This window comes from Hypanus sabinus, chromosome 21, assembly GCF_030144855.1.
Source record: "Hypanus sabinus isolate sHypSab1 chromosome 21, sHypSab1.hap1, whole genome shotgun sequence".
In the NCBI taxonomy this organism is placed as follows: domain Eukaryota; kingdom Metazoa; phylum Chordata; class Chondrichthyes; order Myliobatiformes; family Dasyatidae; genus Hypanus; species Hypanus sabinus.
Window position 1 is genome coordinate 39,254,573 of NC_082726.1, and position 25,062 is coordinate 39,279,634.

The following is a 25,062-nucleotide window of genomic DNA, read 5'->3' on the forward strand; positions in this document are numbered from 1 at the left end:
TTTGTGTCAAAGTGAAAAACAGACCTCTACAAAGTGGTCTAAATTAATTACCAATAAAAATACTAAATAATTGATTGCATAAGTATTCACCCTCTTTAATATGACACACCAAATCATTGCTGGTACAGCCAATTGGTTTTAGAAGTCGCATAATTAGTTAAATGGAAATCACCTGTTTTTGGAGACCTGTGTGCAGAAAAGGGGTTTCAGTCGATTGTGGTAAAAATACACCTGTATCTGCAAGGTCCAACTGCTGGTGAGTCAGTATCCTGGTAAAAACTACACCATGAAGACAAAACAACACTCTAAGCAACTCCACGAAAAGGTTATTGAAAAGCACAAGTCAGAAGATGGTTACAAGAACATTTCCAAGTCACTGCATATCCTTTCGAGTACAATTAAGTCAACCATCAAGAGATAGGAAAAATATGGCAAAACTGTAAATCTGCCCAGAGCAGGCCACCTCAAAAACTGGGTAACTGTGCAAGAAGGGGTCTAGTGAGGGAGGACACCAAGAGACCTATGACAACTCTGGAGGAGTTACAAGCTTCAGTGGCTGAGATGAGAGAGACTGCACATACAACAACTGTTGCCTGGGTGTTTCACCAGTTGCAGCTTTATGGGAGAGTGGCAAAGAGAAAACCACTGTTTAAAAAAGTCACATGAAATCTTGGTTAGAGTCTGCCAGAAGGCATGTGGGGGACTCTGTAGTCAGCTGGAAGAAGGTTTTATGGTCTGATGAAACCAAAATTCAGCTTTTTGGCATCAGACTAAACAAGCCAAACACCGCACCATCAAAAACAGACCATCCCTACCATGAAGCATGGTGGTGGCTGCATCATGCTGTGAGGATGCTTCACTACAGCAGGGCCTGGAATGCTTGTGAAGGTAGAGGGTAAAATGAATGCAGCAAAATACAGGGAAATCCTGGAGGCAAACCTGATGCAGTCTGCAAGAGAATTGTGACTAGGGCGAAGATCTGGTTTCCAGCAAGGCAATGACCCCAAACATAAAGCCAAAGCTACAAAGGAATGGCTTAAAAACAACAAAGTTAATGTCCTGGAGTGGCCAGGTCAGACTCCAGAACTCAATCCAACTGAGAAGTTGTGGCTGGACTTGAAAAGGGCGGTTCACTCACGATCCCCATGCCATCTGACAGTGCTTGAGCAGTTTTGTAAAGAACAGGGAAAAATTGTAGTGCCCAGATGTGCAAAGCTGATAGAGACCTAACTTCCACCCTGCCCTTAAACTCACTTGGCCCATTTCTAACATCCCTCTCCATTTCTTGATCTCACTGTCTCCATCTCCGGAAACAAATTGTCCACTAATATCTTTTATAAACCTCCCAATTCCCAAAGCTAACAAGTGATTCCCAAGACTAGCTTGACTATACCTCCCCCAACCCTGTCTCCTGTAAAAACACATTTCTCAGTTTCTTCTTCTCAGCTTAACAGTGGGAAGATGGGGTTCCTCTTGTCCTCATAAGCCTCCACATCCAACACATCATTCTCCATATCTTCTGCCATCTTCCCTACCACCAAACATATCTTTACCTCCCACCAATTTTTCACTTTCTACAGGGATAGCTCCTTCTATGATTCCCTTGTCCATTCATTCTCCCCACTAATCTCCCTCCAGGCACTTAACTCTGCAGAGAAGCTACACCTACCTATTCACCTCCTCCATTCACAGATCCAGGCAGTCCTTCCAGGTGAGGCAACACTTCACCTGCAAATCTGTTGGGGCCATCTATTGTATCCGGTGCTCCTGATGCAGCCTCCTCTGCATTGGTGATTGGGGAACTGCTTTGTTAAGCACCTCTTTTTCATCTTCAAAAAGCAGAATTTCCCAGTGGCCGACCATCTTAGTTCCTACCCCTTTCGATTCTGACATGTCGCATGGCCTACTCTTCTGCTACGATGAGGTCACTCTCAGTTTGGATGAGCAACACCTCATATTCCTTATGTATCCTCCAACTTGATGGCATGAACATTGATTTCTCCTACTTCTGGTAATTTTCCTCCTTCTCCTTCCCACTTCTTCAATTCCCCACTCTGACCTCTTACCTCTTCTCCTCACCTCCTTATTACCTTTCCTTGATGGTCCTCCTCCTTCCCTTTCTCCCACGGTCCACTCTACTCTCCAGATTCCATCTTCTCCAGTCCTTTATCTTTTCCATCTATTATCTCCCAGTTTCATCCCCCCTCCCCCACCTACCTATCTTTCTCCTTACCTGTTTTCACTTATCACCTTCTAGCTGGTCCTCCTTCTCCTCCTCCACCTTTTTATTATGGCATCTTCCCCCTTCCTTTCTCCTCCTGTTGGAAGTCCTCAGCCTGAAATGTCAACTGTTCATTCATTTCTATAGATGCTGCCTGGCATGTGGAGTTCCTCCAGGATTTTTGGGCAGTTTACAGTGGCCAATTAATCACATCTTTGGGATGTGAGAGGAAGCCAGAGAACACAGAGGAAAATCAAGTGGTCACTTGGGAGAATGTACAAACTCCCCACAGACAACGCCGGAGGTCAGGATTGAACTTGGGTCTCTGGGGCTTTGAGGCAGCAGCTCTACTAGATGCTCCACTATGCCTCCTCTGTTCACACGGTTGAGAGTGATGTGATTGATGGTCTGTCTGCTTTCATTCCGTGTAGAGCTTCATTAGGCTTTGGAAAATGCCTGCACCCAGGTAGATGCAGATTTACAGAGTGACTGATTCCTGAATACATATGGTTAGGAAGTTCTGAGCCAGTCAACTAGTCTGGGCCAGAGGCTGGGTTATTGGATATAAGCTGAACTAGGATGCATTGGACTAACAAACCAATATACAAATTAAAAGCCAATCAAGCTACTGGTAAATTCATATTCAAATACAGTATATAAACCTGGAGGTTAAAAAGTTAAGCTCACTAAAGGTGGCCCATAAAACAACCAGGTTATCGTGAAAACACATATAGTTCTTTAAGGTTCTTCAGTAAAGGAAATCTGCTATTCATACTTGGATTTGCCCACTTTTGATAATATGGTCAACCCTTGACCATTTCTCAGCTGAGGGCCAATTGGGGATGGATGAGAAATGCTTTTGTGGCCAAAAACATTCTTTGAATGAATGAATTTAAAAAGTTGTTCTGTTAGCCCCAGTGAGTGATACTTGGTATGACTTTGCTCCACTTCTGTCCTGAGTTGTAAGAAAAAAGCCATGGGCCTGAAAGTGACAAAGTATCGTGCACATTTTTTGTCAGAAAAGCCATCAATCAGCTGGGAAGATTACAAAGAAGATTGCCAGGTATCAAGGGCCTGAGTTACAGAGAAGAGTTGGGCAGATTATGACTAGTTAGTGGAACGTAGGACAATGTTGGGTGATCTTACAGAAGTACAAATCTATCAGTGGAAGAGATAGGATGAATGCACATAGGAAAATGGAACTAAGAACTAGGGGGCATAGGCTTAAGTTGAGAGGGGAAAGATTTAAAAGGGAGCAGTGGTGTCGGGAGAGAGACAGAAGCTGACTTTGCATTTCTAACCTTTCCTGCTTTTATTATAGTGCCTGGGCTAATACAAACATAGGAATGATGGGATGTTCATGCATTCCAATTAGAGTTTTTTTACACAACCCACTTAAAGATAAAAATAATATGATGGCCAAATGTCAAAACTGTGGAGAGCAAATAAATTGCTTTCCAACATAATTCGCTCATTGCATGTAAAGCAAAAATTAAAAGGCATCATCTGGAAGCAGGCTGGGCTGAACCTGCTCCAGATTACACCTACACAGTGCCTGCATTCAGTCAGCAGAGCATAATTACGTCTGAGTTATCACTGCCATTGTGGAGACAGTTCCATTTCACTTGTCTCACTCTCAATGAGATCACAGCCTTCACACAGGAAAGATTCAAACCAGTGCATGCTCTTAGACAAACTCCTCTGGAGAATCAGGATGTGGCAGCCAGCTCAACTGATTTAGCCTGAGGCAAAGTTACTTTACATTGCGTTTGAAAACTGACTGACTCTCCCTTCCTATGTGACTTGATGCCGTCATTTAGTTCTCAGAAACAATTACTTGCTTCAATACTGTCATGAAAAGAACTAGCTTGAAACAATTCTACATAACCTATTTTTTTCTAATAGGAAATACGTCCACAATAGAAACAAAAAATACTGCAAATACTCAGGAGGTCAGGCAGAATCTGTGGAAAGAGAAACAAGTCTAACATTTCTGTTAGAATTTTCATCCAGGTCTTCAGCCTGTTTCTTTGAACTTTGAACATAACATCTTCCTGAAGGTTCTGATGGAGGACAGTCAATCTGTAATGTTAACTGTTTCTCTCTCCACATCCACTGCTTGACCTGCTGAGTGTTTAAAAAGTTCTCTTTTTATTTCGGGTTTCCAGTACCTGCAGTATTGTTGTGAATGGGTGTGAATGGTGTGGTTATGACAACTCAAATGTGTAGAAAGCTGCAGAGAGTAATGGACTTTGCCCAGTACGTCATGGGCACATCCCTCCCCACTGTTTATAGTATCTATGGGAGGCACTGCCTCAAAAAGGCAAGACCCATCATCAAGGTTAACCACCATCCAGGCCATGCCATCTTTTTGCAGCTACCATGTGCAAAAGCCTCAGGACCCACACCATAAAGGTCAAGAACATTAACAATGCTTTGAAAAAATATTCAGTCCCCTACCCTTTGTTCACATAAATGACTATTACAATCATGGATTTTGATCAATTTAACTGAGAATTTTTATTTGTGAATCACATACTCTGTTTTTCACAGTAAAACCCAAACAACAGGGAAAATTATAAAGCATGAAAAATTAAAAATTGAAAAACTGAAATTTCAGCATTTCAAAAGTATTCACCCCCCTTTTCTCAATCAAACCACCTCACACAGCTATTACAGCCAATAGTCTTTTTGGATGGAGCAGGATTTCCCACTTCATCTTGCAAAATTGTTCAAGCTGTGTCAGGTTCATTGGGAAGTGGCGGTGGACAGCAATCTCGAGGCCTTGCCAGAGATGTTTGATTGGGTTGTTCTGAGTGGACTGCTCAAGGACATCAATTTTCTTCATTTGTAGCTGCCCCATGGTTGCTCTGACAATGCACTTTGGTCCGTTGTCCTGCTGAAACACGAACTTCCTCCCCTGTTGAAGCTTTCTGGCATGGACTAGCAGGTTTTTATCCAGCATCTCTCAGTATTTAGCAGTATTCATCTTCCCATCAATCCTGACCAGATTTTCAGTCCCTGCTGCTGAAAAGCATCCTCATAGCATGATGCTACCTCCACCATACTTTACAGTAAAGATGGGGTTACCTGGCTGATGCGCAGCATTAGATTTACATCACATGTACCGCTTAGTGTGGGGCCAAAATTCCACTTTAGTCTCATTCTCCCACATTTTTACAGTGATGCTTTGAAAAGTCTTTACGGACAAGGACGTGCTTTATTTTAGTGGTACATGTGGTATAAATCTGATACATATTTTTGTGATTACACTCTCCTGATCCCATATCTAACTCCAAAGTTCCCCAAGCTGTTAGAGGCATATACAGTTGTGGGTTTTACCCACAAAAGCACAGAGAATAAAAGCAGGAAATCATGCTGAACCTTTATAAAACACAGGTCTGGCTTCACAGGGATTAACGCATTCAGTTCTAGTCACTGGATTGTTGGAAAAATGCAAATATATTATTAAAAGTTCAAAAAAAGATTTCTGGTTATATTTCCAGAGATGAGGGACTGCAGTCACAGGAGTGGATTTGAGAGGCTCAGCAAGTTCTCTACAGAAGAGAAGCCCGAGGGAAGATTTGACAGAAATACATAAAATGATAGGAAGTTGGATAATGTATAGTGAGAAGCTGTAGTCATTGATGCGGGTGCAGGGTGGCAAGGATTAGAAGATCACAGGAACAAAATGAAAGGGAAGAGAACAGTGACTGACAATCACGCCATACGACCTGCTCCAACTCTTTCTGACAATCATAAGCATTCACAGACATTGCAGTCCAGGATGAGCGTGCACAGCTTATATGGCACTTCCTCTTTAATGGAGATGCATCCTCACACTTTTCCTCACTTGTTTTACAGAATAATAGAATCAAAGAAAAGTACAGCACAGAAACAGACCCTTCAACCCATCTAATCCATGCTAAACCAGTTAAACTTCCTAGTCTCATCAAACTGCACCTGGACCATAGCCCTCTATATCCCTGCCATCCATGTACTTATCCAAATTTCTCTTAAGGGTTGAAATCAAGCTTGTGTGTACCATTTGTGCTGGCAGCTCATTCCACATTCTCACCATGCTCTGAGTGAAGTAGTTTCCCCTTATGTTCACCTTAAACTTTTGTTGTGGTCCCACCCAACTTCAATGGAAAAAGCCTGCTTGCATTTACCCTATCCATACCCCTCATAATTGTGTATGCCTCTAACAAATCTCCCCTCAGTCTTCTACATTCCAGGGAATAAAGTCCTAACCTATTCAATCTTTCCTTATAACTCAGGTCCTCCAGTCCCAGCAAGATCCTTGTGAATTTTCTCTTTTCAATCCTTATTTACATCTTTCCTATAAGTAGGTGACCAAAACTGCACACGATACTCCAAATTAGGCCTCACCAATGTCTTGCACACTTCAACATAACATCCCATCTCCTGTACTCAATAGTTTGATTTATGAATGCTAATGTGCTTTCTTTACAATCCTATCTACCTGTAATGGCACTTACAATGAATTATGGACCTGCATTCCCAGATCCATTCCACACTCCTCAGTGCCCTAATGCTGACAGTGTAAAAGTTATCCTGGTTAGTCCTCCCAAAGTGCAGCACCTCACACTTGTCTGCATTAAATTCCATTTGCTGTTTCTCAGCCCATTTTTCCATCTTGCCCAGCTCCTGCTGCAAGCCATGATATCCTTCTTCACTGTCCACTACATCCTCAATTTGGAGTCATCTGCAAATTTGCTGTTCCAGTTAATCACACTGTCACCAAGATCATTAATGTAAATGACAAACAACAATGGACCCAGCACCAATCCCTGTGTTGTACCACTTATCAGAGGCCTCCAGTCAAAGAGACAACATCTACTGCCACTCTCTGGCTTCTCCCACAAAGCCAATGTCTAATCCTATTTACTATCTCATTTCGAATGCCAAGCAACTGAACCTTTCTGACAAAACCTCTCTTGTGGGACCTTGTCAAATGCCTTGCTAAAGTCCTTGGAAACAACATCCACTGCCTTGCCTTCATCAACTTTCCTGGTAACTTCCTTGAAAAGCTCTGTACGATTGGTTAGACACAACTTACTATGCACAAAGCCACACTGTCTATCCAGAATACTCAAATATCTGGTCCTTGAGAATAACTTCCAATAACTTTTCCACTACTGATGGCAGGCTCGCCAGCCTATAATTTCCTGGTTTATTCTTAGAGCCTTTCTTAAACAGCAGAACAACATTAGCTATCCTCCAGCCCTCTGATATCTCTCATATTGCTGAAGATGGTTTTAATATTTCTGCTACAGCCCCTGTAATCCCTGCACTTGCCTCCCACAGGGTCCAAGGAGCACATTGTCAATACATGGGGATTTATCCACCCTAATTTGCCTCAAGACAGTAAACACATCCTCCCCTGTAATCTGTATAGGGTCCATGACCTCACTGCTGCTTTACCTCACATCTAAAAATTATGTGTCCATCCCCCAAATAAACACAGATGCAAAAAATCCTTTGAAGATTTCTCCCATCTCTTTTGGCTCCACGTATAGATTACCATTCAGATCTTCCAGATGACCAATTTTGTCCCTTGCCATCCGTTTGTTTCCTCTTAAGGTATCTGTAGAATCTCTTAGGATTCTCCTTCAGCCTGTCTGCTAGGACAATCTCATGCCTTCTTTTAGCCTTTATAATTTCTTTCTTAAGTGTTCTCTTGCATTTCTTATACTCCATAAGTATCTCATTTGTTCCTACATGCCTATACCTGCTATGCACCTTTTTTTTTCCCTTAAGCAGAGCCTTACTATCTCTGGAAAATGAAGGATCCCTAAACATATTATCTTTACCTTTTCTTCTGACAGAGTCCCAAAATTTCACTTTTGAAGGCTTCCCATGTATCAAGTACTCCTTTGCCAAAAAATAGTTTGTCCCAGTCCATACTTGTCAGATCCTTTCTGATACCATCAAAATTGGCTTTTATCCAATTTAGAATCCCAACCTGAGGACCAAACCTCTCTTTTTCCATAATACCCTTGAAATTAATGGCTTTATGATCACTGGATGCAAAGTGTTCCCCTACACATATTTCTGCCATCTGCCCTGTCTCCCTTTAGGGTAAAGGATCACACTCTCTGTAGTTGGGACTTCTATGTACTGATTAAGGGAACGTTCTTGGACACATTTGACAAACTCAATCCCATTTAATCCTTTTACAGTATGGGAGTCCCAATCAATATGTTGAAAGTTAAAATCACCTACTGTCATAGCCTTATGTTTCTTTCAGCAGTCTGTGATCTCTCTACAATTTTTTCCTCTGAATCCTGTGGACAGATGAGTGGATTGTAATATAGCCCCACTAACAAAATCATACTTTTCTTATTCCTTAGTTCCACCCATAAAGCCTCACTAGATGAGTTTTCCAGTCTGTCCTGACTGAGCATTGCCGTGACATTTTCCCTGACTAGTAACACCATCCTTCCCACTGTCATGTCTAAAGTAACATGATGGTTGTTATGATAGATGGTTTCAAGTATCTCTCTGGTTCCTTTCTGATGTAATATAATTAACTCTGTCTCAAGAACCAAGCCATTCTAATTATGTGAAGAAATTTCTAAAGTAGACTAACACTACACTTCTCTTAATTCTACAGTATCTTGTAAGTGACGCTTTGTAAAGTCTTTACAGATGAGGATATGCTTTATTTTAGTGGTACACATGGTATAAATCTAATATATTTTTGTGATTACACTCTCCTGATCCCATGTCTAACTCCAAGTTGTTGGGCATATGCAGTTCTGGGGTTTACTTCTAATTCCTCTTTCCTAGAATTTCCAGCCTCATAACTCTTGGGATCACAAAGTTATCACACAGAGTGTGGGTTAAATATGTGCCGGGGTTTTGTTGAAAAATATGCAATTTATCCTAATCACATTTTACAATATGGCCATAATCCTGCAGGTCATGCTTTTTGGCACACTCATCCAAGTATTCTACCACCAGAGTTTCAGAGTTGCAGGCCTCCAACACTTTTCTGAGCAAAATTTGTTCTTTATTTCCCTTCGAACTCACCAACCCCTTGGTTTACATCTTCCTGCTAAAAGAAAGCGATCCTTCCTTATTACCCGAACCTCTAAAATGGTTCAATCATGTCTCCCCTAACCATCCTTTGTTCCAAAGAAGTAAACATAATGCATTCAATCTTTCTTCAAAGCCATTTTATCCCCATCTAACCAGTTAGACTGGTCCCATCTAATCAATACTTACCTCAATCTATTTAACCTTGTCCAAACCCATGAACCTAGGAAGATTTTCTCTCAACACCACCCCATCATAAATTGATTAAGTGTTGTGCATTAAAGAATAACTTCTACCTCTGATTACTGTTTGTTGAATGTTCCACCAATTTGATATTAATACTTAGCAGTCGGTTCAAAGCAATCTGATGGTTGGTAAGTACAGTTAAGAAATAAGTTAGTACCTGGAATGGAATTATTCTCAAACTGTCTATGCAAACCAGTAAGATATACAGTGTACTCTGTCCATCCACCCTCTTTACATAAAGGGCTCTAGTACTGAGGATGAGTCTTTGGAAAAGGTATTAAACTGAGATCTTCTCTGTTCTCTCAGAACGTGGAAGCTTCCAAGGTGATATTTTTAAGAAGAAATTCATCTTGGCCAGTCAAGATTACTGAACCCTTATTGGCCCATTATCACACTGTTGTATGTAGAAGCTTGCTGCATGTAAATTGGCCACATTTTCAATAGAAAACGGTGACTGAAAGCACTTCAGTGGTATCAAAGAGATGTGTACCACCCTGAAGTACTACATCAATTTGCAGCTCCATTTCTCCGGTCTAATCTGAACTGTGCCAGTGCAAGGTAGAGGGGGGTCAGTCAAATGTTCAGCATGCTTTGTTCCCACTTCTAATCATCACCTCTGAGGATGGCAACTTTTCAGTTCTGTACCGAGGCCACAGAGCTATCCAGGAGAGGGTGATGATGAAGGGCACAGAAGAGGAGAGGGAGGGCTGAATGGAAAAGGCTTCATCTGAAGGGAACACAAAATTCAAAGTGCTCTATTCACTCCTACCCCCACCCTCACCAACATTTTCCTCAAAAAAATGTCCCATTACCCAGCTACTTTAGGAGGCAGCCCAGTCAGCTAAGCTCAGCTACCTTTGATGACTGACCCTCAAGACCATGTTCTAGGTGCCAGTAATCAGTTGTCCACAAGTGATGGTCAGTTTAACCTCCAGACATCTTTGTTGGATGGATGTTCATATTAAACAGTTCCTAACAATGGCCAACATACTTCCTCACTGGCGGCCTTAAAGGGAACATCTCTCACTTCTTCATTTTTCTGCACAGGGTTTTCATTTTTATTTTATTTAAATAGTATCACAATTTTTAAAATATTTTTACTGCTCGTTGCCCATCATAGTACACCCTTAGTACTTTACCCACTTAATATTCATATGTACTTGCAAGACCAGCCCCAGACATACAGTTAATATTTTTCCAGAGGCTCCAAAATAGTGGGAAAGCATAGCTGTATTCATTAGGTCAGTGTACAGGGTGGGTTGTAACTAGAGTCCAAAGTGCAGGACAGTGTCCAGAGTGTGGTACAGGTGTGGGTGAGGATTCCAGAGCGTGGGCAGGTGTGACTCAGTGTCGCAGAGTGTGGGCCGGGTGAGTGGGGGAATGAATTGTGGGTTAAGTGTGCGTCGAGGTCTTAGACTGTGGGACAGATATGGATCCAGGTTGCAGACTATTGGACAGGTTGTACAGGTGCAACTCGGGATCCCAGAATGTGCATAAGATGTCGGTCAGGGTGGCAGAGTTAGCACAGGGTTGTTTAAGGTCCCAGAAAGTCAGTCAAATTAGATCCTCAAATACCTTGAGTGTGGGATAGGTGTGGGTTTGGGTCCAGAGCATGGCCTGAGGTTCCAGAGCGTGGGTCAGGCTCCAGAAAACAGAGTGCTTTCACATTTCAGTAACAACTAGTAATACCCAAAGTCAGTTAATTATCCATGGAAGATCCATACCCCTGTTCCCCACTAATAACGAGGATTTAATGTTTATCCCTGTGGGACCACAGCTACATGAAAATATGACTGAGCACACACTAGGTCCTTTGCTGGGCTGGAAAAGGTGCACTGCAGTAAAACATCGTTTAAACAATCAAGACCGCATGAGAACACTTAGATTTTCAAATACCAGATGACTTTCTTATCTTAGTGGGAAATTATTAACCATTCCAGAAGATTCATACAGGTAACAAGGCGGTGAACAGTGAAATTGCCTTGGAGTGAAGTCAACTGCAAGTGAGCGTAAGCTAAGCTGCACATTTGGAAGTGTGTAACTAATAGTGTTTCTCTTAACCCCCTGAGCTTGCTGGTTGATTCACACATCGATAACCACATATGCAATTAAAACATTGATATTCCGGTGATACCAGAACCTGTTAAGGTTAGGTACAATAAGAAGAGGAAATACAAGTATTCAAACTGGAGTGCCTTCACATTACCAAACATTCAAAAAGCCATGGTACAATTGTGTGCCGTTCGTGGTGCGGTGGACAACTCATTGCTTACAGGATTACATTGATCAGGTAAAATAGGCCGAGGAATGGCAGGTGATATTTAATCCTGGTAATTGTGACGTGGCACAAGAGATTCTGCAGATGATAGAAATCCTGAGCAACACATCACAAAATGCTGGAGGAACTCAGCAAGTCATGCAGCATCTATAAAGGAGAATAACCAGCTGATGTTTCCAGCCAAGACAGGAAAGATTCTAGCATGGACAGAAGATTGGCTGACGGACAAAGAGTAAGAATAAATTTCTGGTTGGCTGCCAATATCTAGTGGAGTTCCATAAGGGTCAGTTTTAGGTCCAAGACTCCTCACGTTCTATGTTAATGAACTAGATGATGGAATTGACGGCTTGTGGCCAAGTTTGCTGATGATATAATGATTGCTGGATGGACAGATAATGTTGAGGAAGCAGGGAGTCTGCAGAAGGACATGGACAGATTAGGAAATGGGCAAAGAAGTAGGGAAGTGTATGGCCATGCACTTTGACAGAAAAACTTAAAATATAAATTATTTTCTAAATGGGAGGCAAATTCAGAAATCAGATATGCAAAGGGACTAGGGAATCCTAGTGCAGATTCCCTAAAATTAACTTGCAGATTGAGCTGGTGTAAGGAAGGCAAATTCAATGTTAACATTCATTTTAAGAGGACTAGAACATAAAAGCAAAGATTTAATGCTGAGAATTTATAAGGCATTTGTTAGACTGCACTGTGAGCAGTTTTGGGCCTGTATCTAAAAAAAGGTTGCGCTGGCATTGGAGAGGGTGCAATGGAGCTTTATCAGAATGAGCCTGGGAATGAAAGGGTTAATGTATGAGACACATTTGATGGCTTTGGACCAGTACTTGCTGGAGTTTAGATGAATGAGGAGGAAATCTCATTGAAAGCAAGTATCGAAAAACCTAGATAGCGAGGATGCTTCCAAGAGTGGGAGAGGTCTACAATAAAAGGGCATAGCCTCAACATGGAAGGATGTCCTTTCAGAACAGAGATGAGGAGGAATTTCTTTAGCCAGAGACTGGTGAATCTGTGGAATTCATTGCCACAAACAGTTGTGGTGATCAAGTTATTGGGTATATTTAAGGTGGAGGATGATAGGTTTGTGAATAGTAAGGGCATCAAAAGTTATGGGAGAAGGCAGGAGAATGGGTTGGAGATGGATAATAAATCAAACATGATTGAATGGTGGAGCAGCCTCAGTAGGCCCAATGGCCTAATCCTGCTCGACTATCAAACACACTGCTTCACTTCCCAAAGGTTGCAGGTGTAGCTTTTGGCTTCTTAGGCCTTTAGCTTTGGACCCTTTCAAATCTCCAGTTAAGATGATCCTTGAAACATAATTCTTTGAGTAAGGTTTTGGTCACTTTATTTTAATCTGTAGAAACAACACTCAAATGTCCATCTCCTCCTGGGATCAATGAGATGTCACTGTCATATATAATGCTCTGTCACACAAATGCAGTTGGCCTTGTCCGCTGATTATTAGGTCTGTTGAACTGTTGGGATAAACATTAACAATCTGTACTAAAACTAACGTAAGCATACTGTTACTGCCTTAGTTTAATATTGCTGAAGACAGTACTTACCGGTCATGTATACTTCTGTTATCACTGGCTTCCCATCCCTGAAGAAGCAAAATAAAACTGGTTTAAATGTAAGCACAACGCTAACCACAAACAATCTACCTATGCGATAAGGTGACCCACAATAACAAAGTTAGAACTGTCTAACATTAAGGCAGGTGATCAAAAAGTTAAAGAGGTAAGAAAGGAGGTAAGAATAGGAGATTTTTATTGTGCAAATTCCAGAGCTCAGGACCTTGACAGCTGAAGCCATGGACAACAACAAAGCTAACACAGCTTTCTGAGTGAACACTAAAAATTAACCAGTGCTGAGATTGAAGTCAGTTGCAATAAGGTACAAACCAAGCAAAAAATGTTTCAAAGATTGTATGAAGTCTTATTGTAAAGGTCATCATGTCCTTTACTCAACAGACACAGTACCAAACCTGCATGAACTTCAAACTAAAATCAGTAAAATGCGAAGATCCTTCAAACATAAACTGAATTAACAGCTTCATGTTCAATTGCTTGCCTTCGTGATCCATTATGAATGTCCCTTTCCTGATTGGGATAACAGATTCCAGTCAATGGAGAGCTTTCCAGATTCTATAGAAATACATTATTCACCATAAAAGGTTTCTGATGACCATTAAGTCTGGTCATTGGCTCCATATCTGTTATGATAAAAGAAAAATGGTTCCAAGGTAACACAGAGGTTAGTTTTTATTTGTTCTAAGCATGCAATCAATGTAGTCTCTTACTGACTTTGAGGGGCCGGGATACAGATCAGTCAATGTCTTGGTGAATGGTGGAAAAGGCTCAAGGTGGAAGATGATTTACTTCCACTTCTCTGTTCATGTTGCAGGAATTCAAAAGCAAATACCTATATATGTTTTTTCCTCTTTCTTCTTTAATGTGCACTAATTCATTCCATGGTTCATTTCCATAGACATGAGTATTCCTTACAAAAGGAATAAATTATCCATTTCTCACATATGGCTTTGGGTGAGGGTTCCCATCATCCAGTTGGTCTTGTTCACCATAGGCCAAGCTGATCTGTCCACAACTAAGACTGCAGGATTGTAGAACAGTAGATCATTTCAGTACATTTCCCACTGGGCATTGGGTAGCAAACTTCCTTGCTTGTATCAAAGTGGAAAATGTTCCAATCATTGTGTAGACCCTGCTACATCTAGGACAACTGCCAACAGTCATCACAGAATCGAAGATATAAACAGTTTGCCAAAAAAAATGTAAATCTTTGTAAATAACAGCAGAGAAAGTTATGTGATTAATGTAAAATTCAATATCAATATCCCAGAATGTTCACCAGTCTGTGAAATACTTGATGACTGACTCACATGCACATTTCCTGATTATCAGAAAGCATTTTTATGGGTCTGCCCCACATAATAACCAGCTAATCTGCTTTCACCCTGTTGGCTGAAATGGATGAAGGCTTGTCTGCTCATCTGGCAGACTGCCCTGCTTTCTCTGTTGAGATCCTAGTGCCACCAAAATGGATGCATCCTCTCCTCAGTAATGTCAGTAAAATGAGACAGGATCATTTGCCCGTTATGGCAGATCAATGAACTATAACTGTTCATCATCAATGCATGCTGCTGTCATTAGTATATTGGAGAAATAGTCCTCTTTCAGCCTAATCGGATTCAATACTTACTGTTTTATTCAAGCCATGACACAGGCTGTAACTTAACTTTGGTGGCACTCAATGCTGCACCAAATTGCCAAGTGCTTAAAAAAATTGGTCATGTCCCAGATCAAGGACGTAATCCTTGGCTACCTTGGACCAGCAGCAGTTTGCCTACAAGGAAAATAGATAACTGAAGATGCCATTTCTATCGCCCTTCATTCTGTCTTGTAACACCTGGAGCACAAGGACACCTATATCAGGATGCTTTTCATTTATTACAGCTCGGCCTTTAACACCATGCTACCAAACAAGCTGTCAAGCTCCACAGTCTAGATCTCAGCACATCAACCTGTAATTGTACCTTGGACTTCCTCATTAGTTGTACCCAGATGGTGAAACTAGGCATGTGCACATCAATCCTGAACACCGGTGCTCTGCAGTGGAATGTTTAGTAGGCCCACTTCTCTACTCTCTCCTCACCTCTGACTGCACTCTTGCTCATGCTACAAACTCAGTCATCAAACAACACAACTCTAATTCGGCCTAATCACAAACAATAACAAATCTGCATACAGAAAGGAGGTCCCAAACAAACCCCACTGTTCATAAATGGTGAGGTAGTGGTAAAGGTCTACAGTTTCAAGTTTTTGGGATGAACATCACTGAGAAGCTCTCTTGGTCCATCAACACCACCCTGATAGTAGGGAAGGCACAACAGCCACTATACCACCTGAGGTGCTTAAGGAGAGTTAGCCTACCCCAAAAATTGCTGGGCAATTTTTATTGATGCGCAGTAGAGAGCGTACTGATATATGGAATGACAGTGTGGCACCCTGGTTGCAGCAAGACAGACCACAAGGCACTCCAGTGGGTGGATCAGCACCTCACTGGAACTCAATTACTGGACCTAGAGACAATCTACAACTCTCGATGCATATGACACGCACGTAACATCATTAATCACCCATCCCTGCCCAGACACTGGTAGAAGATACAGAAACATTTTAGCCAAGACAGTAAGAATGAAAAACAACTTCTTCTAAAGGGCTGTTGTGCAGCTGAATAATGCTACACCCCAGCTTGCCAACAGCCTTTGAGCATTATGGACCATTGATGTCACTTGTTGCATGTAAATATGGGATTTTTATTAATGAAGCCATACTGCATCTATTGTAAATATCTGTTTTGAACATACTGGAGGAGCAATGACAATAAAGGTCTATTCTATTGTATTCATATGAAAGGGTCAACATTCGCAAAAGTGTCATCAGCATGTGATGTCAGCATGCAGAGATGCTGTAAACCTTCTATCAGTATCCATCTAGCACTGGTGACATCACAAGTGTTCAGTGACATCACTATACACTAATGTCATCGTAATCAAACCTCAGCATCATCCAGCACTAGTGACATCACCATCCATTAGTAGCGTCACCTTGCAGCTGTGATTTCACCGAACAACAGCACCATCACCAAATGGTGGTATTATGTTGATACTATAAATAATCTAGTTTCTTTTAGAGATTTTCATCAAGTGTATAACTAAGTAAAAATAGGCAAACCTGCTATACATGACACCACCAAATCAAACTGTTCTAGAATATGGCCTCACCATCACTGATATTACAGGTAAACAATATCAGTATTTTTTTCTCACCTCCCATTCTCCCTCAACCCTCAACATCATGGAAGCAACCTACGCGACCAAAAGGTGAATTTAACCAGATGCACAAATACCTTCACCACAAGGCTAGGTCAGAAATATCTTATGGGATCTTGCTGCCTCTAAGTAACTTTTACATATCACCATGCAACTTTAGGTAAATAGATTTTACAGATTACCACAGCTCTTTGACCTTCAATGCAATTTCTAGATAACACACATTGCAACTGTAGCGATTCTCACAGTTGACCTTCTGAGTATTTCCAGCATTTTCTGTTTACGATCTAAATACAAAAGGTTTGTTTTGTGCACAGTTGGGTTGCAAACAATGCCAGTAACAGTGATAGAATTCCTCTTGACCGAACCTACCACCCCATGACTCCGAGGGCGGAGCAAAGGCGCGAAACAGCGACTCCTTTGCTTGCATCTTCGGAAGCAGTTCTATTTCTATCTTTGCTATCTCTTCTTTTTCCTTTTCAAGGTTCTTTTGAAGACCCTGACCTGGAGATACACTCTGACTTTGGTTCCTTGTGGGAATGGGACCCGCTGTCAGGGCCTCACGGCTGACAGCTTTTTGATATCCCAAAGACACAGCCTGGAAGTCAAGCGCACCTTCAAGGTGCCGGATTTTCATGACTCTGGAGACGAACTGATTCAAGGCCAGTGCTCCTGACGGAGATGTCGCAGGAGAACATGCAACATCAGGAGCAAAGGGTTAGCTGCCATGGACTGTGTCCAGAGAGCTGCACCTTTCTGGGGCCGAATCTCTGGACGCAAAGCTTGGAAAAAGCAACACAACAGATTTTTTAAATCATAAGTCAGCGAGTTGTTTTGTTATGTCTCCCCTCTTGCTGTGAAACGGGGCACCACTTTTTCCCTTTGTTAGGGAGAGAGCCTGTGGACAAGAAGTCTTTGGGGTATTGCAAGTCTGTGTCCTTATTGATGCTTTGCTGCACGCTTAAGTGCTCGGTGAAGAGTGCTGATGACTTTTTGCTGGTGGGGGAGGAGGGTCGTTGCCTTGCTGCTACTTGTGCATGGGAGGGGAAGCAGTGGGGGCAGGGGGCTTGGGGTTCTAATGTTTAACTGTCATTCATTCTTTGGAGCAATCCTCTGTTTTAGTGTATGTTCGTGAAGAAAAAGTATTTCAGGACGTTAACTGTAGTTCATTCTTTGGGGCTCTGTCTTTGTGGATGTTTGTGAAGAAAAAGAATTTCAGGATGTACATTGTGCACGTTTCTCTTACATTTGATAAGGTCCCACATAGGAAATTGGTGGGTAAAATCAAAGCTCATGGCATTGGGGGGAAGATATTGACATGGATAGAAAACTGGTTGGCAGATAGAAAGCAAAGGATAGCGGTGAATGGGTGTTTCTTGGAATGGTAGGTGGTGACTAGTGGGGTGCCACAAGGCTCGGTATTGGGACCACAGCTGTTTACGATTTACATCAACAATTTAGATGAAGGCATTGAGAATAACATCAGCAAGTTTGCTGATGATACTAAGCTGGGTGGCAGTGTGACATGTGATGAGGATGTTAGGAGAATTCACGGTGACTTGGATAGGCTGGATGAGTGGGCAGATACTTGGCAGATGACGTTTAATGTGAATAAGTGTGAGGTTATCCACTTTGGGAGTAAGAACAGGAAGGCAGATTATTATCTGAACAGTGTAGAGTTAGGTAAGGGAGAAATACAAAGAGATCTAGGAGTCCTTGTTCATCAGTCACTGAAGGTGAATAAGCAAGTGCAGCAGGCAGTGAAGAAGGCTAATGGAATGTTGGCCTTTATTACAAAGGGAATTGAGTACAAGAGCAAGGAAATCCTTTTGCATTTGTTCAGGTCCCTGGTGAGACCACACCTGGAGTATTGTGTACAGTTTTGGTCTCCAGGGTTAAGGAAGGACATCCTGGCTGTAGAGGAAGTGCAGCGTAGATTCACAAGGTTAATTGCTGGGATGTCCGGACTGACTCACGCAGAGAGGTTAGAGAGACTGGGCTTGTACACGCTGAAATTAAGGAGATTGAGAGGGGATCTGATTGAAACATATAAGATTATTAAGGGATTGGACAAGATTGAGGCAGGAAATATGTTCCAGATGCTGGGAGAGTCCAGTACCAGAGGGTATGGTTTGAGAATAAGGGGTAGGTCATTTAGGACAGAGTTAAGGAAAAACCTTCTCCCAGAGAGTTGTGGGGGTCTGGAATGCACTGCCTAGGAAGGCAGTGGAGGCCAATTCTCTGGATGCTTTCAAGAAGGAGCTAGATAGGTATCTTATGGATAGGGGAATCAAGAGATATGGGGACAAGGCAGGAACCGGGTATTAATAGTAGATGATCAGCCACAATCTCAGAATGGTGGTGCAGGCTCAAAGGGTCGAGTGGTCTACTTCTGCACCTATTGTCTATTAAGTGGAGCTATTGAATAATGAGCCTCCACATCTAATACATTACTTTCTGCAACTTCTGTCATATCCAAAGTGATCCTACCACTGAACACATCTTTACTTCCCTGCCACCTCTCAACCATCTGTGCAGGGATCACTCCCTTCATGGCTCCCTTGTGTAATCATCCCTCCCCACTAATCCCCCTCCTGGCACTTATCATTGCAAGCAGCCTAAGTGCTACACCTGCCCTTTCACCTCCTCCCTCATCTCCATTCATAGCCCCAAACAGTCCTTCCAAGTGAAGTACACTTCATCTGCGAATCTACAAGGGTCATCTATTGTGTCCACTGCTCCTGATGTGGCGTCCTCTACACTTGTGAGACCCATGGTAAATTGGGGGAACCATCCCTTTGAGCAGCTCCCCTTCATCTGACAAAAGTGGTGGCCAAACATTTTAATTCTGATTCCCCCTCCCATTCCAATATATCAATCCATGGCCACCTCTAACGCCAAGATGAGGCCAACTTTAGGTGGTGGAGCAACACCTTATATACCAACCCGATGGCGTGAATATCAATTCTCTACCTGGGGGAAAAAGTTTCCCAACCCCTCCCTTCTTCTTCTATTCCCAACTCTGGACTCCTACCGTGTCTCACCTTTCTATCACCTTCATCTGAGTTTACTCCTTCTTCCCTCTCTCCTATGGTCCACTCTCCTTTCCTATCAGATTCGTTCCTCTCCAGCTGTTTACTCCACCTGGGTTCATCTATCACCTTCCAGCTAGCCTCCTTCTCCTCCCCACAGCTTTTTGTTCTGGTATCTTCCACCTTCCTTTCCAGTCCCGAAGAAGGGTCTTGGCCCGAAATGTCAACTGCTTATTCATTTCCATGGGTGCTGCCTGACAGGCTGAGTTCCTCCAGCATTTTATGTGTGATGTTTTGCATTTCCAGCATCTGTAGAATTTCTTGTGTATATAAATGTATACATTTTATTGCAACCGTTGTTCTTTGGTTAGATCGCTATATGAATATAATGTAGACAGGAATGACAAAATTCATATGCATTTGGCCACAATCTTTTATCCACAGACAGAATTCAACAAGTCAAGGAGTGAACTAACTGTGCTGTCAGCCTTTTGGGTAATATGTTTTGTGAAGTGAGACATCTATTGGCTGTAAGCCTGCTTACAACTTCCTTCAATAAATGAAAATCAATACCAAATAAGACGTTGTTTTTCAATCTGAGATTTAGAGAATATGGCTCCATGAATATACTGCTAACCAGAAGGTTAAGTGACAAAACAGGCATTCTTGAACTGATTCTATGAATCTGTGAGTCCAGGGGAGGGAGGAGGAGGAAGCCAGCCTGTCCTGTGGCTAGAGGACTGGGTGTGTGTGTGTGGGCAGGCGGATGAGAGGGAGATACGAGGGTTGTTTTGCTATTGTTACTTTCTCACTTGCTGTGCTCAGTGTTGTTTTGCCAAGCATTGTGTGCATGCTACGTTGGCGGTAGAATATGTCGCGACACTTGCAGGATGCCCCCAGCACATGCTCGGGTGTGTTGGTTAACGCAAAAGACACATTTCACTGTACATTTCAATGTACACATGATAAATAAATCTGAATCTGCTTTACTTTATCAAGAGCAGCACTGTTACTGTTGCAGTGTCGTGAAGGACACGATGAACTAAAATCCATCCTGAGGGAATATATAAACTCCATACTGCAAATGAAAGTCAAACACGCATAGTTCTCCAGTCCTGGTAAATATTCATCCCTCTACCAATAAACTTAGCTCAGGGTGAGTGGGAATCTGCAGGATCTGTTTGCAAATTCCAAACTCTATCACATTTAACAGTGACGAGACTTAAAAGTCCTGTGCTGTGAAGCACTGTGGAAAACCCTAAGACAGTGAAAGAAAATATATAAATATATGGATCATCAAGGATAGTGATATCATAGAACCAGTAATGAGTAGCTTTTAAATTAACTTAGCTGAGTCACTAGATGTTGAAGATGAGGAAACAGTGTTTACCCGAGCATCATGGGTAGCGTAGAGGCCAGCATAAAGCTTTACAGTGTGCCAGCTCTGAGACCAGAGTGCGATTCCCAATACTGATTGTCAGGAGTTTGTATGTTCTCCGCATAACTCTGTGCATTTCTTCTAGGTGCTCCAGTTTCCTCTCACATCCCAAAGATGTCTGGTTAGAGTAAGTGAGTGGTTGGCATGCTCTTTTGGTGTCGGAAGCATGGTAATACCTGCAGGCTGCCCGATAATCATTGATTTTATTTGAAGCAAATGATGCATTTCACTGTATTATATATTTCAATGTACTTGAGACAGAGCTCATTTTGTGAGCTAAGTTGAAAGCTGAAGAACAGGGCCTCTAGTGTAATAATCTCTGGAGTACCGCCTGTGCCATGCGCCAGTGAGGGTAAGAATAGGGTGATTTGGCAGATGAATGCCTGGCTGAGGAAATAGCTCAGGGGGCAGGGTTTCAGATTTCTGGATCACTGGGATCTCTTCTGGGAAAGGTGTGTCCTGTACAAAAAGGACGGGCTGCACCTGAGCCCAAGTGGGACCAAAATCCTTGTGGTCAGGTTTGATAGAGCTGTTCGGGAGGATATAAACTAATTTGACAGGGAGAAGAGAACCAGAACAAAAGAGATGGAGATAGGGCAGTTGGTATAAAGTTGATGCAGTGTGTAGTGAGACTGTGAGTAAGACAGGGCAAAATTGTAGTTGGTGGAGTAAGTTGAAGTGTAAGATGAGAGCAAAATTTAAAGAGTGGTGAATACAGGACTGAAGGTGTTAAATTTGAATCCATGCAGTATACAGAATAAGGTAGATGATCTTGTAGCGTGGTTAGAGATTAGCAGGTATGGCTTTGTGGGCATCACTAAGTCGTGGCTGAAAGAAGATAACTGTGGGAGCTTAATATTCAAGGATACACATTGTTATCAAAAGGACAGGCAGATAGGCAGGGGGTGGTGTGGCTCTGTTGATTAAAAAAAAACGAAATCAAATCCATAGAAAGAGGTGACAAAGGATTGTGAGATCTAGAATCCTTGTGGGCAGAGTTAAAAAATGCAAGGGTAAAAAGACCCTGATGGGAGTTATACAGTATGCAAGTCACTTAACAGTAGCCAGGATGCATACAAATTACAATGGGAAATGAAAAGGGCAACGTTATGATGGTCACAAGGGGTTTCAAAATGCAATTAGATTGGGACAAACAGGTTGGTGCTCGATCCCAAAAGATAGAATTTGAAGAATGCCTACAAGGTGGCTTTTTAGAGCAGCTTGAGGTGGAGCACATAAGTGCAATTACAAAGAAAGCACGACAGTGCATCTACTACCTAAGGAGCTTGCGAAGATTTGGCATAGGTTTTAAAACTTTGACAGAACTTCTGTACATGTGTAGGCTGTGACGGGAATCTTATTCATTTATTATTTCTTTCTTTTTATATTTGCACAGTTTGTTGTCATTTGCACACTAGTTGAATGTCCAAGTTGGTGTGGTCTTTCATTGATTCTATTATAGTTATTATTCTATTAAGGATTTATTGAGTATGCCCACAAGAAAATGAATTTCAGAGTTCTATATGGCAACAAGTATAAACTTTGATGATAAATTTACTTTGAACTTTGACAAGGTGTCTCATGTGAGGTTAGTTAACAAGTTAAGAGTTCATGGTGTTACAGGAAAGATACTAGCATAGACAGAAGATTGGCTAACTGGCAGGAGGTAACATATGGGAATAAAGGCGGCCTTTTCTGGTTGGCCGTCAGTGGCTACTGATGTTCAGCAGGGATAGGTGTTGGGACCATTTCTTTCAATGATATATGTCAATGATCTGGATGACAAAATTGATGGTTTTGTGGCCAAGTTTGCAGATGACACGCAAATAGGTGGAGGGGCAGGTAGTGTTGAGGAATCAGGAAGTCTACAGAAGACTTAGACAGTTTGGGAAAATAGGCAATGAAGTGGCATTTGTTATATAGTGCAGGGGTATATATCCATGCACTTTGGTAGAAGGAATAAAGGCATAGACTATTTTCTGAATGGGGAGAAAATTCAAAAATCAGAGGAGCAGAGAGACTTGGAAGTCCTTGTGCAGGATTCACTAAAGGTTAACGTAGGTTGAATCAGTGGTGATGAAGTTAAGTGCACTGTAAGCATTCATTTCAAGAGGGCTTGAATATAAAAGCAAGGATGTAATGCTGAGGCTTTATAAGACATTGATCAGACCATAATTGGAGTGCTGTGAGCAATTTTGGGTCTCTTATCTAAAAAAAAATGTGCTGGCATTGGAGGAAGTTCAGAGTAGGTTCATAAAGTCTGACAAATTTACTGGAGTTCTTTGAGGATATAAGGAGCGCAGTGGATAGAGGGGAACAGATGGACATTATTTACTTGGATTTCCAGAAGGTGTTCGATAAGATGCCACATAAAAGACTAATTCATAAGATAAAGATGCATAGAGTTGAGGGTGATGTATTAGCATGTATAGAGGAATGGTTAATTAATAGAAAGCAGAGAGTTGGGATACATGGGTGATTCTCTGGTTGGCAATCAATGGTGAGCGGTGTGGCACAGGGGTTGGTGCTGGGCCCACAACTGTTCACGATATACATTAACGATTTGGAAGAGGGGATTGAGTGTAGTGCATCTAAGTTTGCTAATGACACTAAATTGAGTGGAAAAGCAAATTGTGCAGAAAATATGGAGAGTCTGCAGAGAGATATAGATAGGTTAAGTGAGTGGGCAAGGATTGGCAGATGGAGTACAATGTTGGTAAATGTGAGGTCATCCACTTTTGAAGGAAAATGAAAGTGCAGATTAGCATTTAAATGGTAAAAAAAAATTGCAGCATGCTGCTGTGCAGAGGGACTTGGTGGTACTTGTACATAAATCACAAAAGGTTGGTTTGCATGTGCATGGAATGTTGGCCTTCATTGACAGAGGGATTGAATTTAAGAGCAGGGAGGTTATGCTGCAACGGTACAGGGCACTGGTGAGGCTGCACCTGGAGTACTGCATGCAGTTCTGGTCTCCTTACTTGAAGAAGGATAAACTGGCTTTGGAGGCGGTGCAGAGGAAGTTCACCAGGTTGATTCCAGAGATGAGCGGGTTAGAGTACGAGGAGAGATTGAGTTGCCTGAGACTGTATTTGGTGGAATTTAGAAGAATGAAAGGAAATCTTATAAGAACATATAAAATGATGAAAGGGATAGATAAAGTAGTGGCAGGAAAGTTGTTTTCACTGGTAGATGAGACTAGAACTAGGGGACATAGCCTCAAGATTTGAGAGAGTAGATATAGGACGGAGAAGAGGAACAACTGCTTTTCCCAGAGAGTGGTGAATCTGTGGAATTTTCTGTCCAATGAAGCAGTGGAGGCTATCTCAGTAGATATATTTAAGGCAAGGTTGGATAGATTTTTGCATTGTAGGGGAATTAAAGGTTATGGCAGAAAAGGCATGTAGGTGGAGATGAGTCATGGCCAAATCAGCCATGATCTTATTGAAAGGCAAAGCAGGCTTAATGGGCCAGTTGGCCTACTCTTGGTCCTATTTTTATGTTTTTGTGAGAATTATAAGGATTAACACATGCGGACTATGCACACTGTTGTTTAGAAGAATGAGGGAGGATCTCATTGAAACAGATCAGATATTGAAAGGCCTATATAGAGTGGATGTGGAGATGTTTCCAATAGTGGGCAAGTCTAGGACCAAAAGGCACAGCTTCAGCGTAGAGGAATGCCCATTTAGAACAGAGATGAGGAGGAATTTCTTTAGCCAGAGGGTAGTGAATCTGTGGAATTTATTGCCACAGATGGTTATGGAGGACAAGTCATTGGACAGAGCAGATTCAATGGGCTGAATGGCCTAATTCTGCTCCTACTTCATACATTTATCTTTATCTGTATCTGTAAATTATCTGAAGTTTGACTATTTTCTTCCCACTAGACTGATTCTTTTAGGTGCT

General features: G+C 42.0%; 1 protein-coding gene across 7 annotated transcripts in view; it reads right to left on the minus strand.

Annotated features, from left to right (window-relative positions):
• Positions 1 to 25,062, minus strand: part of LOC132378980 (tyrosine-protein phosphatase non-receptor type 13-like) — a 411,889-nt gene that overhangs the window by 76,396 nt on the left and 310,431 nt on the right. For all 7 annotated transcript variants that reach the window (XR_009507250.1, XR_009507249.1, XR_009507251.1 and 4 more), the window contains exon 34: positions 13,394 to 13,431. Coding sequence is in view for 4 of the 7 variants with exons in the window: in XM_059946390.1 (XP_059802373.1) it covers positions 13,394 to 13,431 (38 nt within the window). In the remaining 3 variants the exon portion in view is untranslated. The remainder of the gene's footprint in view (positions 1 to 13,393; positions 13,432 to 25,062) is intronic.